This window comes from Bipolaris zeicola, assembly GCF_000523435.1.
Source record: "Bipolaris zeicola 26-R-13 unplaced genomic scaffold scaffold_400, whole genome shotgun sequence".
Taxonomy (NCBI): domain Eukaryota; kingdom Fungi; phylum Ascomycota; class Dothideomycetes; order Pleosporales; family Pleosporaceae; genus Bipolaris; species Bipolaris zeicola.
Window position 1 is genome coordinate 1 of NW_006912449.1, and position 12,918 is coordinate 12,918.

General features: G+C 49.7%; 6 protein-coding genes across 6 annotated transcripts; 5 read left to right on the forward strand and 1 right to left on the reverse strand.

Moving 5' to 3' along the window:
* Positions 1-1,932: 1,932 nt before the first annotated feature.
* Positions 1,933-2,724, forward strand: COCCADRAFT_31114 (uncharacterized protein; the record flags this gene model as incomplete). The annotated part of the gene is made up of 2 exons (XM_007720102.1): positions 1,933-2,311; positions 2,432-2,724. The coding sequence occupies 2 exons, from the start codon at positions 1,933-1,935 to the stop codon at positions 2,722-2,724; spliced, it is 672 nt and encodes a 223-aa protein (XP_007718292.1).
* A 477-nt stretch (positions 2,725-3,201) lies between these two features.
* COCCADRAFT_41869 (uncharacterized protein) lies at positions 3,202-4,650 on the reverse strand (the record flags this gene model as incomplete). Its single annotated transcript, XM_007720103.1, has 2 exons — positions 3,202-3,296; positions 3,339-4,650. The coding sequence occupies 2 exons, from the start codon at positions 4,648-4,650 to the stop codon at positions 3,202-3,204; spliced, it is 1,407 nt and encodes a 468-aa protein (XP_007718293.1).
* Positions 4,651-5,156: 506 nt separating this feature from the next.
* On the forward strand, positions 5,157-6,280 carry COCCADRAFT_41870 (uncharacterized protein; the record flags this gene model as incomplete). The annotated part of the gene is made up of 3 exons (XM_007720104.1): positions 5,157-5,400; positions 5,549-5,714; positions 5,785-6,280. The coding sequence occupies 3 exons, from the start codon at positions 5,157-5,159 to the stop codon at positions 6,278-6,280; spliced, it is 906 nt and encodes a 301-aa protein (XP_007718294.1).
* A 1,814-nt stretch (positions 6,281-8,094) lies between these two features.
* COCCADRAFT_10006 (uncharacterized protein) lies at positions 8,095-8,622 on the forward strand (the record flags this gene model as incomplete). The annotated part of the gene is made up of 1 exon (XM_007720105.1): positions 8,095-8,622. The coding sequence occupies one exon, from the start codon at positions 8,095-8,097 to the stop codon at positions 8,620-8,622; it is 528 nt and encodes a 175-aa protein (XP_007718295.1).
* A 195-nt stretch (positions 8,623-8,817) lies between these two features.
* Positions 8,818-9,836, forward strand: COCCADRAFT_10007 (uncharacterized protein; the record flags this gene model as incomplete). The annotated part of the gene is made up of 2 exons (XM_007720106.1): positions 8,818-9,739; positions 9,799-9,836. 2 exons carry the CDS (start codon positions 8,818-8,820, stop codon positions 9,834-9,836), a joined length of 960 nt encoding a protein of 319 aa, XP_007718296.1.
* An 879-nt stretch (positions 9,837-10,715) lies between these two features.
* COCCADRAFT_10008 (glycoside hydrolase family 11 protein) lies at positions 10,716-11,483 on the forward strand (the record flags this gene model as incomplete). Its single annotated transcript, XM_007720107.1, has 3 exons — positions 10,716-10,863; positions 10,917-11,122; positions 11,190-11,483. 3 exons carry the CDS (start codon positions 10,716-10,718, stop codon positions 11,481-11,483), a joined length of 648 nt encoding a protein of 215 aa, XP_007718297.1.
* Positions 11,484-12,918: the final 1,435 nt, after the last annotated feature.

Genomic DNA, 12,918 nt, shown 5'->3' on the forward strand with positions numbered 1-12,918 from the left:
ACCGCCATCTCTCTGTCAGAGGGAGGGCTGGGCCCGATATAAGTTGTGAATTGCCTTATTAGGCGCTTGAGGAGTGATTTCTAACAAAAATTGGATTATTTTGAAGGGTACCATAAAATCACAAAGTTGGTGTTCGGTGGTATTGATTTGGAGGGTTGCTGAATTGAGCAGTCACATTACTTGACGCAGAGCTATGCCCTGAAATCCCTTGAACTGTAGGTAACAACAACGCAGAAAGAATCAAATGCTTCATTGTTCACGACAGGCGAGGAGACAATGTTGTCGCTGCATTATTGTTGGATATCAAGCTATTTAAATGGTATATTCGGAGCCAGGGTAGTTACTTCGGACCACGTGCGAAGCCGACCCCCGGACTGGATCCACATTGCATCTGTCTATTAAATTAAACTAAGTTTTGAACACGGAGTGCGGGGACCCCAGATTGTTAGCATGTCCATCATCCTTCCGAAGACCTTGCTTGCAATTCGTAGGGAGAACGACGGGCAGGGTTGGTGACTCGCATGATGCTAGTTCGGATGGCTGAGCAGGATCTTGAGTCGGGATAATATCAAGCTCCTAGTGTCAAGATTTCGGTCTTAGTTCTCCCGGATAACAGGTGAGGTATTTTAAGCAGGCAACTAAGCAAGTAACTTCACGTATATCTATACACCAAGTCGTAGCAGATGAGTATCTACTGGTATATACTAAGTCAATATATTATTATTTAACTTTATTCTATGTAGTCCCACACTTTGTACACTGTACGATTCCATAATATTTGGTAGGAAGCAGGTGGTAAATTCTGCAGTGGTTTTCCGTCATGCCAGTAAGATCTGGGGTGAAGTATGCTTTATTACTAGCTCGGTGTATCTCTTTCCGGGAATGAAGTCTTGGTATAGGCTTTGTTCTTTTTTCTTTCCCTATATCGGGCTGTGCCCTCTGTTCAGGTTCACAATGAATCCCTGCAATGCGTTAGAATGACGCAACGCGTGATGCCAAACACAGCCTAGCTCATCAGCTTCGCATCGGTGACCGGACCGCTTGTGGACGTTATCCGTCCTTGAGCGTATGCGTATTCGTATGCGTATGCGTACCTATGTAGATCTCTTGAGCACAGGATCGATAAGCGAGTCGCTTGAATGTCGTGTTAAACCCAGTTGCGCAGATGAGGACATCGACCGGATACTCGCCTTTGCTGTTGTCACACACGACGCCCGCTGGTGTGATTTCGGTGATCTCCCCAAAAACTGTTTGCACATTATCGTCTCTTAGAGATTCAAGGTAGTTCGCTCTGGACGTAAGCCTGCAGCACCCGACGGGCCGCTCCGGAGTCAGCACCTTCTCAAGCTCCGGATTCTCGGGCCGCTGTCACATGAGACTTTCCATGTACTGGCGCATTTTTTGTTGATGCTCGGAACCACAGTGGAAGATGTCAAACATACTGTTGGCAGCAGCCTCAGCCTTCCTGCGCATATCAAGTTGTGCCTTTTTGTTTTCGGAAAACTGCTGCTTTTCACTTTCCGAGTACTTGTTATACCGCCCAGTGGTGGTGCCACCCAGGTTGCTTCTCGTATAAATGTCACGAGCTTGCCTACTTTGTCCTTGATGGTGGGCAAGATCTGGATCCCAGATGAGCCGTTACCGATGAGACCAACGGTCTTGCCTTCTAATTCGAGGCCTTCTTTAGGCCAAGCAGCCGAGTGGACAAGAAGTCCTTTGAAGCTGTCAATTCCGGGGATCGGGGGGAACTGCCACGAATTGGGAATGCCGCCGGCGTTGACAAGAACATGAGCTGTGCGATCTAGCACGTCTCCTGTGCAAGGACTGCGTCTCCTAGACCTCTTACGCGTCATCGCCGCACCCACTGTGGCTAAGCTGGCTGCTCTTTTGGGGGCAACTGTGATTCGTGTGTCGTGCACCACGCAGCCCGACATGGGACCGCTCCTCATCGAGGGCAACCTCGGCAAGCGCGACGTATCTCTGGACCTGAAATCCGAAAAGGATCGCCAGACGCTCCGACAGCTCATTCTCGACGCCGACATTGCACTTGACGGCTACCGGCCCAGTGCCCTGGAGCGTCTCGGCTTTGGTGAATCCTACTTACGCACCCTAGCCAGGCGGCGCGGGCGCGGAATCATCGTCGTTTGCGAAAACTGCTACGGATGGCACGGCCCGTTGGCCTCGCGCTCAGGTTGGCAGCAGATCTCCGACTGCTTCACTGGCGTCGCCTGGGGAATGGGCGAGTTCCTGGGCCTCGAGGAACCCATTGTGCCGCCGCTGCCGAACTCAGACTACCAGACGGGCATCGCGGGTCTGCTCGGCATCCTGGCTGCCGTGAACAGGAGAGCAAACTAGGGAGGTAGCTACACCGTCGACCCGTCTTTGAACCAGACCAACCAATTTCTTCTGAGCCGAGGCAAGCTCCCTCCAGAGGTCCAGGCCAGCCTGCACGCACTGCATCCCGACTTTGCGCCCCGCCGCTCGGATGACATGGGAGCCCTCATGGCCAAGTATCTACGGACGGCATACGCAAACACGCCAGCGCTATCCAAGCCCGAGTATTTCGAGGAAAAAGAGAGTAACTATGGCCGATCGGATGGAAAGCTTGAGATGCTTAGATTCGTCACCTCCCCGGCCAAGTTGGACGTCACAGCGCTTGGATACGACATTGGCATTTGTTTCCACGGCGCGTACGCCCCTGAGTGGCCTGCTCGAAGTGCTTGATTCTAATTACACAGAAATAGCATTGCACTTCATAGTTCAGTTAAGAGACATCGCAACATGAATTTCAAGACCTATTTGCAAGTTCTTATAGTAGAGCAGAGTCTTATGCTCGTTCTGGTTGCCAAGAATACATGGCTAAGAATAATACATGCATCTTAGGATAAAGTATGCTGGTAGCTGGTGCTACAGGCGCGACTTATGTCACGTCTTTCTGACAGTCCGGTTCATGTCTTGTTGGGGCTGCCCCAGCATAATGGTCTGTAATAGCTTATTAGGAAAACAATATACGCAACCTCTGTTATCTGTATCCCTAAGTACTTGCCCTACTACGTGGATCGGTGTCGAGGACAATTTGAAGTTCTCGATCATGATATATTGCCATTTGTGTTGATGTTGGTAATGAAATAAGAATGCATATGATAGGCGGGATATGATAGATACGGGCGTCTTTGTAAACTACTGCTGCGTCCAAACTAATCATAAACTAACATTCAACCTAGGGGGCGCGTTTCGAGCATAAGACAGGGCCCGTTCGTACATGGCAGGATACCGGTAGTAGTACGCAAGGCAAGCTGCCAAACAAAGTCCAAGGGCTGCACGGCGCCATGGCCTACCAAACCCTACTTTTTGATCCTGTAGCGTCTCGCCTCTCTGAAACTTACCCATGTTCGAGATAGCAAACATACCCTTATTCTTAGTATTGAAAGGGGGATACCTGAAGCCCATAAAACGGTCGAGCCAAGTCGGCGGCGCGGCAACAGTCCGCAGGTGCGTAAAAGAAAGGAAGCCGTGTTCACCATGGAAGAATCCCATGCCCGAATCGCCCACGCCTCCGAAGGAGGCATTGGGTATGCCCGCGTGGAACAAGGTATCGTTGATGGTGACGCCGCCCGAGATGGTGCGGTCCTGGATGTACTCGGTCTCTTTCTTATCGGAGCTGAAGATGTACAGGGCCAGGGGCCTGGGGAGGTTGTTGGTCACAGCAATGATGTTTTCGGTACTACAAGCGATAACGGGGCATATTGGGCCAAAAAGCTCTTCGCTCATAATGGCATCGGTGGTTTTCACGCCAGTGACAATGACGGGTGCCATGCCGCAGTCTCCCGAAGGACCCGGACCACAGCGGATGATGGTGCCGTGGGATTTGTCGAGGAGCGATGTCAGGCGATCGTGGTTTCTTTGGTTCATGATTCGACACATCTGGCCTGCAGCAGCGAACTTTCGCGTCCAGTGCTCTAGCCGGGCGACGAAGGCGTCGTGCACGGCTGGGCCGATGAGAACGTGGTTGACACTGAGGCAAATTTGGCCCGCGTTACTGAACGTGGCAAGAGCGATGCGTTTCGCAGACAGCTCGATATCGGCGGTCTTGGTGATGATTGCAGGACACTGACCGCCCGGCTCCAGAGTTACCGGTGTGAGATGCTTTGCAGCAGCAGCAGCGACAAAGCGAGCGATCTTTGTTGAACCTGTGAACAAGATGTAGTCGAATTTATGTTCCAAGAATCGCGTCGTCTCCTCTGGTCCTCCCGTTACCAGACGAATGCACGACTGGTCCATGTACTTCGATACCAAGGACGCCATGCTCCTCTCAGATGCTGTTGCGAGCTCCGATAGCTTGATAACGACGCAGCAACCGGCGGCAATGGCGGCAATGACGGGCTGTAATGTAAGAATAAAAGGAAAGTTCCAGGCGCCGATTACAAACACGACGCCGCGTGGTTCTCTCCGGATACGCGCTCTACTAATAAACCCAACTATGCCAGAACCAGGAACAGGCCCTGTTACCGCCCATTTCTCCACGTTATTGATATGGTCGAGAATATCCATCTTGATCCCCATTACATCGGTCGTGCAATTCTCCATTTCATGTCGTCCAAGGTCGCTTGCCAGGGCTTCGTGGATCTCGCGCTCGTTGTCTTCGATCATCCACCATAGCTGTTTCAGCTGTCACTTGCGCCATTAGATTGATTTCGTTTTGCCCGAGGCGAAATTAGCATTTAGCTCGCGGTGAATAGCAGTGAAATCCTGTTCTGTTTTTGAGTGGCCATTTTGCGTCGCGATGTTAGGTTTCCCCATGTTTGGTTTCGACTCAATCTGTTTGCTGATACGGAATTTTATTGCTGGTGAAAAGAAGCCCAAGTTACAGGGCGCATGTATAAACCGGTATTGAGTGCAAGTGTTCGCGCAAGTGATCGGACCAACTTGAGTTTGATGCAGTGGGGCCTGGGGTGAAATAAATATGGGCGTCACAAACACATGTCAGGAAAAGATGACAGTACCCGCAGTGACACCGGGGTGCCATTGCAATGTATATAATCATTCCTAGCAGCACCGATCTACTGCAAAAAGGTACAAAGTTAATCTTGAGGCCTCGCAGCGTCATATAAACCAACTGTGTTTCTCCAAGGTTTACAAATCATCACGCAGCAGAGATGAATGTCCTCAACTCGATCGTTGATTTTCCCTCAACTCTTAAAGCAGCAGCCCCGAGGTTCAACGTTACCTCCAAAACCGCACGAACCTTATGGAATGGCAGTCTCCTTGGAGGCAGCCTGGTTACAGCTTTTTTGGTGAATCAATGGCTGTCCCGCAGAGCGCTGAACGGGGGCAATGCCCCATCGAACTATGATTGGGACAAGGAGGTTATACTGGTGACGGGCGGCGCAGGCGGAATTGGTGGGGAAATCGTCAAATATTACCAGGCTTGAGACATTACAGTCGTTGTCCTAGACGTGCTCCCCCTTTCGTACACACCGGGTCAGTGAAGGTCACCTCTGAAATGCGCAATCACTCGGCAGTTCTGATTTGTGTATGTGGATGCTAGGTAAGAAGATGCATTATTATAAGTGTGACATCACTAGCTATAGCAATCTGCAAGCTGTCGCCGCACGTATTCGAGAGGAGGTTGACGAACCGACCGTTGCCATCGCCAACGCCGGCATTTGCAGGGGCAAGCCAGTCCTTGAAGCTTCCAAGGAGGCCATTGAATTGTGTGTCTTTTCTTTTCCATAAAGCCATATGTTTCTGTTTTTTGCATAGATCATCACTGACGCACGGAAGGACTTTCGGCGTCAACAACCTGGCCGTCCTTTGGACGGCAAAAGCCTTCATGCCAAGCATGATTAAAAATAACCACAGTTATTTCCTCATAGTTGCCTCGCAAGCAGGATATACCTGGACGCCCGGTCTAACGGACTATTCCGCTACCAAGTCAGCCGCCGTAGCTATCTACGAGGGTCTTTATGGCAAGGTTCGATACATCCACAAATCACGCTCTGTCCGCGTTTCCTGCGTCTCTCCCGGCGCTGTTGACACCAAGATGTTCGCAGGCATCAAGCTAGGCCTCGGTATGTCTGCCCTGATACCAGAGTATGTTGGAACTCAGATTCCGGACATTATACTCGCAGGGAGAGCGAGGAACGTTTTCGTTCTCGCCTCGGCAGGCTTCGCAGTGATTCTGCTTGCAATGCCCGATTGGATTCGCGCTGCGATGCAGGTCTTTAGTATCGGTGTGTTTGCAAACCTTACACCACATAATCCAATGAAGGGTCAGTGAAGAAGGATATAGTTAGATGTGTAAATCTAGTGATAGATTGATTATAGAAGGTGCGACATCTGCCTCGTGAATCGATTGAATGGAGAGAAAGGATATCTTACTCAATTAGGAGCGAAATGGTCTCTTAGAAAGGCGTGTTCCACCATTTCTATCGAATGCCTAATTTGGTCATACTTGCAGGCGTGGTAATCTGCTCAATTTTGCACACAGGGCGATTTATGGAGAAGTCACGGTAGATCGTAGAGCAGCATGCGCGCCCGTGGTCGAACCAGCCTGGTCCTATGTAAACGCACACGGATCCTTCCGAGAAGGCGATCATATCATTGTCACCGACCGTCATGACATGTCTTCTTTGTCTCACACGACGAATAAATGTGGCTTTCTTCATTGAGTTCAGCTCTGTGCGTACTTGAGAGGGCGATCATCTACTTGTTCTTCAACAGTCGCAACAATGCCCCACGATCTCAGGCGCTTCTGATTGGTATAATCCCAAGCAGGGGCAAGATTCCTCCGTCCAATAGTATGAAGTTAACTTCTAACCAAAGTGCTAGTCTTGCTAGATAGAACCGCGCGAACGCGTGTCGCATTTTCTACCCTGATCGACGCATACGAGAAACCAAGATGTCAGCGTTATAAAGAATCAATGTTAAAACGATGAAAATAGCGCGGAATATGCTCGGATGCACAACAGCAGCGAGCAACTTAATATGATTGATGCAAGCCCCCCAGAGAAAACGCCAGTGTTCGCGTTGTCGTCGTCCTCAAGCTTCCAGCATGGCGGCGGGATTGCGGGATTAAGATAGGTTGGAAACGGGGCGCTACGCCTACGTAGAAGACACTGAGACTCTCAAGATACACTATAAAAAAGCCTACGCCTCAGTACCAAAGCAACAGCAGGTTCGTCCATGTCAGAAAAACATGACAGGCGATTCAACCAGAACTAACCAAAGTACTCAAACGCGTTAGAAATAGACGACACATAGTGGAGATGCGGAGCCGCTAGATCCGGCCGTCCGGTAGTACGTACATAACAGCGACCTCTACCCCGCCTTTGAAAAGATATCCCCTATCCATTTGCATACCTAATGAGCATGGCGGTTATATAATTCCTCAACTAGGGTGGAGTGACAGGGGCGTCGTATGCGGTAGACGAATATGGTGTTAGTCCATCCGAATTCATTCGGCCTTCGCTCCACTCCGGCTTTGCTCTCGGCCCTCACTTCGTCTCGGTTGGCAGCTGAAGCGCATACTATAAACCATCAAGCCGTTCAGGACTTTGCGTCCTATGATGCAGTTTTCTCGACCTGCAGTAGGTGTAGTAAGACAACGATCGAGTCTAGAGGAAACTAGTACTCACGCTACAGACTTGGGCCCACGGCGGTAGTAACACGTAAATCCGGGTTTCTGACTGCATTGGCGCGTCAGCGCGTCACATGGGCGTCTGCATGATCCTTGTCCAGGGGGACAGGGCTATGTTTTCACGACCAACGGTGTTCCTTGGCCAAGTGACAGCAGATTCAGCCAATCTTCGTGCTCAAATACTCGATAATGCGCTTAGCTAGTCCGGAGATAGCGAATTAAGGGCCACACTTGGAGTGCTTATTGTGATCTATGAAGGTTCATCAACCAATCATTCTTGGACTGCGGGGGTCCCCTCAATGGGGAAACATAACCCTGCTTCCCGGTACTAAACAGCGTTTCATTCGCTTGACGTACTATGATTGATATACAACCTTCCTTGCCCGACTACCCGTGGCGGTGGATTAGACTAATAAAAACACCTTGAACTCCAGTACCTACTACTCGCGTCTGCAATGCCTCCCAGGATGAAAAGTTCGAAGGGCGCCGCGTCCAAGCGAGAAGGCAGCAACAACGAAACCAGTAACACCGAGACTAGCAAGAATGAGAGCCGCAACAGTCGTGGAGGCATTTCCAAAGAAGCCAGTGTGACGAGAAAGAGGACGCAGAACCGGATCGCACAACAATGTCTTCGAGAGCGAAGAGCCGCGAGCAGTCGGCATGCTGACAGAATATTAGACACGATGGAGATTGTCGCTGAGCCTGAACGACTGACGATGCTGCTCGAAGCGCAGGCAAAGCTCACTAGAGAGAACCAACGGATGGAGGACGCCCTCTTCCGCATGCGGAAGAAACTGCTTAGTTTGAGTAACACCGCGGCTACTGCCGCCGATGACCCTATATTTGAGGAGTTTCTTGGGCGCAGGTTATCGTCGTCGAGCAACTGGTTTTCAGAAACGCAACAAGAGAATATGCCTACTATGTCTAGAGAGTCTCCGAAGCAAAACCATATCTCTTTAGCATCACCTCCACAGGAGACATAGAGTGTAGAGAGTGGTGATGTACAGGCGTTTCTCGACGCGTCGTCGGTCGACAAAGAGCGAGGCGATAGCGAACTGTTTACATTTGAGCAAGACTTCCATTTCCAGCAAGGAGACAGTGTCCAGCTCCAAGAGGATACAGAGTTCTTTAATACGCTGCCAGACGACCAGCAGACTTCTGCCTATAACTTTAAAATAATGCCTCTACCGACCAGTCCCTCGCCCTGGGACATATATTCTTTGGCGCCACTAGAAAAGATCACCATCCGCAACGCTACCGAGTTCTCGAACGAAATGTCCCAAGCGGCGCTGAACTGCAAAGCACGTATACTGGATACGGTCATGGTAGCACATCTTACTACGGACCAGATTACACAGTTGGTTGCAGTCGCGATTGTAAATCTGCTTTCAACATGTGCAGTAATGCAACCATACCTCTATGGAGTCAATGGCGCCGCATATATGGAGAGAGTGATCTACTGGCGACTCGCAAAGGCAGACCGCTCTTTAGTGCCGCAACCATTCTGGCCTACGCCATTGCAGATCCATTTTCTTGGGAACACTCTCAATCCTACTGTCGATTTTCAACCCTGGCCTGAGATCCGCGACCAGAGTCTACTCATTGGACACAGGGTCGATGTTGACGCGTTGTCCCGGGACCTTGTGCTTAATACGGTCGTCGAAATTCCTGAACGTGAAGTAGCGGTGCATATCTGGGGACAGTTTCAGCATCTGCACGAGGGTGCACAATCCAACTTGTCCACCGCCGACACTCAGGTACCGCGGTCGGCGAACGACAAGGGCTGGGTCTTTTGCGAGATCAACCGGGTAAACCGTGACTTTCAATCCTGGGCTGCCGATCCTGTTGAGGAGGCTCTCTCGCGGCAACTGTTGAGGCGCATACAAGAATGTAGTACCGGCAACGATTTCTCCTGGTTCTTCAGCGCTGAGCAGGGCCAGCACCTCGCTGCGAGCACACGTATCGAGTCGCCCTTGGCGGCCTTGGACTCCAGGTTCCGTCCGAAAATGACAAGCCTAGCCCAAAGATTGGCCACGGTATGTGAGTGGAAGCTCAGCAAAGAATTCAAGGCAAAGTACCCGCAGTTAGACTGCTCTTCAGGTAAGCAAAGATCGACTCCGTTGGGAATGGACGCATTGCTGACTGATACAGCCGTACAGTCTGTACATCTTACGATTCAGTATTTGTCTTGCCATAGGTTATGGTGCTAATTTAAAAAAAACATAACTGCTAGACTGGCCAATCTAGCATTTATGAACTGAGTATACGAAATTACGTTGCTTTTAAAATGCAAGAAGTACACGCGTTTTTATACATATTCAAAGCATATTAGTATACAGTGGGTCAACTTCTAACTAATGAATTTGTTCTAGATTTTTCCAACGATTTGGAGAATTAATCCAACATGGATCGCAGACTGACGTGCTTGTTTCGAATGTGACGGCCAATTAGTGGTGACGAAGTTCTAGTCTCGTGTTCGCGCAATGCAACCAACCACCGGGCGCAGCCAAGGTACTGAAACACGATCCTCAGCCATCCACGCGTATTTACCCGCTAGTCTGCACAGATCTGGTATGGCAGGTCTCCCGACATTAACACGGAGAATAACTACCTGTGTATTCGAGGAGTTCCCCACACATTTTTAAACAAAAGTGGGTCAGGTCAATCTATTGTGTGAAGCTTAGCCTAGGGTTAAGCAATATCGGCAGGACTTGTGAAGCTTAATCTCTTGCAAACCAGTATCGAACCGAGACAGAATGCCCCTTGGTAGGCGGATAAAATCGCGCACCCTTGTTAGATACGGAATGAAATTGTTCCCTATAGCCAATGTTAACTGACTTGCCGACTTGGAATTAATGAAATCGGATCTAGGGCGGGTTAAGCTTTACCTAAGTAGAGGTAGTCGAGCTGGAAGCCCGATGAGGATTTGATTAATCAGGAGACATCACTTGGATATAAAGAGTAGTGGTTCAGACCAAGGAAGTGTCTGCCCTAGGAAGTGTCTGCCCTTGGATCCAACTAAGTACAGTTCATCGACTCTAATCGCTTCCACAAAAACCTTCCGAAGATACTCATCATGGTCTCCTTTACAGCCGGTCTTGTCGCCTTCGCGACTATTATGGGCGTCATCGCTGCCCCTGTGGATGGCCCCGCCGACGTCACTATCTCGAAGCGCAGCAGCCCTAACAGCTCGGGCACCAACAACGGTTTCTACTACCAGTTTTGTGAGTGACGATGTCGTTTGATGCAAGAGTATTCTTACTAATCTGACATACAGGGACTGACGGCCAGCGTGGCACCGCAACTTACACAAACAAGGCGGCTGGCGGGTACTCTGTGACATGGTCGGGCATCTCCGATATGACATCTGGCAAGGGCTGGAAGTCTGCACAGCCCAGGAACATTACGTTCACTGGCAACGTCAAGGCACAAGGCAACTTCTATCTAGCTGTCTACACCTGGTCGCAGCACGGCGAAAACTACGTAGGTCATCCATTTGTCACCAAGTGGCATTTATGCTCGCTAGACTCTTGTCTTACACTTTGAATAGATTCTCGAGGACTACGGCTCGTACAACCCGTGCAGCCAAGGCAAAACGGTTGGCACTATCACCAGTGATGGCAGCCAATACCAGATCTGCACGGTCGACCGCGGAAACAACTACATTCAGAACTGGTCCATCCGCCAGAACAAGCGCTCCAGCGGTACCGTCACCACCGCAAACCACTACAATGCGTATGCTGCGCACGGCTTGAACCACAACCCTCTCAGCGAAGCCGCTTATCAGATTGTATCGACTGAAGGATTTGGAAGCTCAGGCTCAGCTGACATTACAGTGTCTTAGTCGTTATATTATCACTATTCGTTTCTACAATTCAGACTGTACATGTTATCCTAGCCCAGAATTTTACTCTTACACTATCATTTGATGAAAAAAGGAGACTACATACTGCATTGCGTGAAGTCTTAGAGTTTGATAGTAGGTCGATTCAGTAGCGTCTTATCACGATACTCTGAACTGGAAGACCAGGAAAGCCTTGCCCTCGGAGATCCATCGGAGATCTACCGGATACCACTCGGGCTGATAAGGCTACAGTCACGTGCACAGAGCATTTAGCCCCACATAAACATTACGCAACTTCAAAGGATTCGTCTCAACTCACTCTGATTGATATGTTTTGTGCCTATCTGCGACACACCTTACCACTCCAGAATTCTAAGCGAAGGAGGAACATTGAGGCGTTCGGCAACGTATCTCAGTTTTGGAAAAAGCGGGGTACATTAGCTTGCCACTAAGGCTGATAAACCTGGCAATGATAAGCATGCATTCAGCCGACAGCTTCTAGGGATCAAAGTTCCTCGCCTTTCGGAGCGTCTTGTCTACTTATTGCTAGCATCGATTGGTGCGTCATTCTTAACTCCATCCTGCTGACTTACTATGATCTCTCCTACAAGCACCGTCGACAGTTCACGTCCCAAAAAATATCTCAGTACTTGTGATAACTGCAGAACCTGGAAAGTGCGTTGTCTAAGTTCGTAGAATCCTGCTCTGATCTCTCCCGCACCCCGATGCTTACTACTTACAGAAGAGAACCAGCAAGACGAGAAATGCATTTTATGTACCGTATGCCAAGACTCTTCTGTCATACATATTGGCCAATATATTTGGCTTACTTAATCACGACAGAAACGAGGGCTGGGATGCGTTTTCTCGCCCGCGAAAGCAAGAAAAACCCAGGCATCAAGGCCTGCAAGGGGCAGACATGCTGGACATGGTCACTCGCGATCATCGACCATTCCCTCCCCCACAAATGTTGATGCGCAAGTGAACGACGCTCATGATAGTATAACCGTTACTACTCAAACGCCCACCCCTTCACATGCGCGGAACGCTTCTGTGTCAACCCAGAACATTCCCGGAGACCAAACAGTGTCCGAGTCAACCCAATATAGAAAGAATACCGACTTGTATGTTGACCGAATTCTATTCGCTGTGCGACCCACAGGAACTCCTGAACAGGTGAGATCTCGGTATCCCGCGGGGCAATATAGCGTGTCGCGACAAACGGTGAATGAGCATGGTGAGCATCGACTGGGAGGACAGTAAGGAATCTTGTAACTGACATACAGTACTAACTCAAAAGTCTGTTCGCACTAGCGTCTGGGCGCACCAACACTACTTTTTTGCCCAATTTCAACACCGTGCAACTCCACCAAATCATATTTAATTTTCAGATTAAGATAAAAGAATTGCTGCTGCGATTGCTAATATTTTGTCT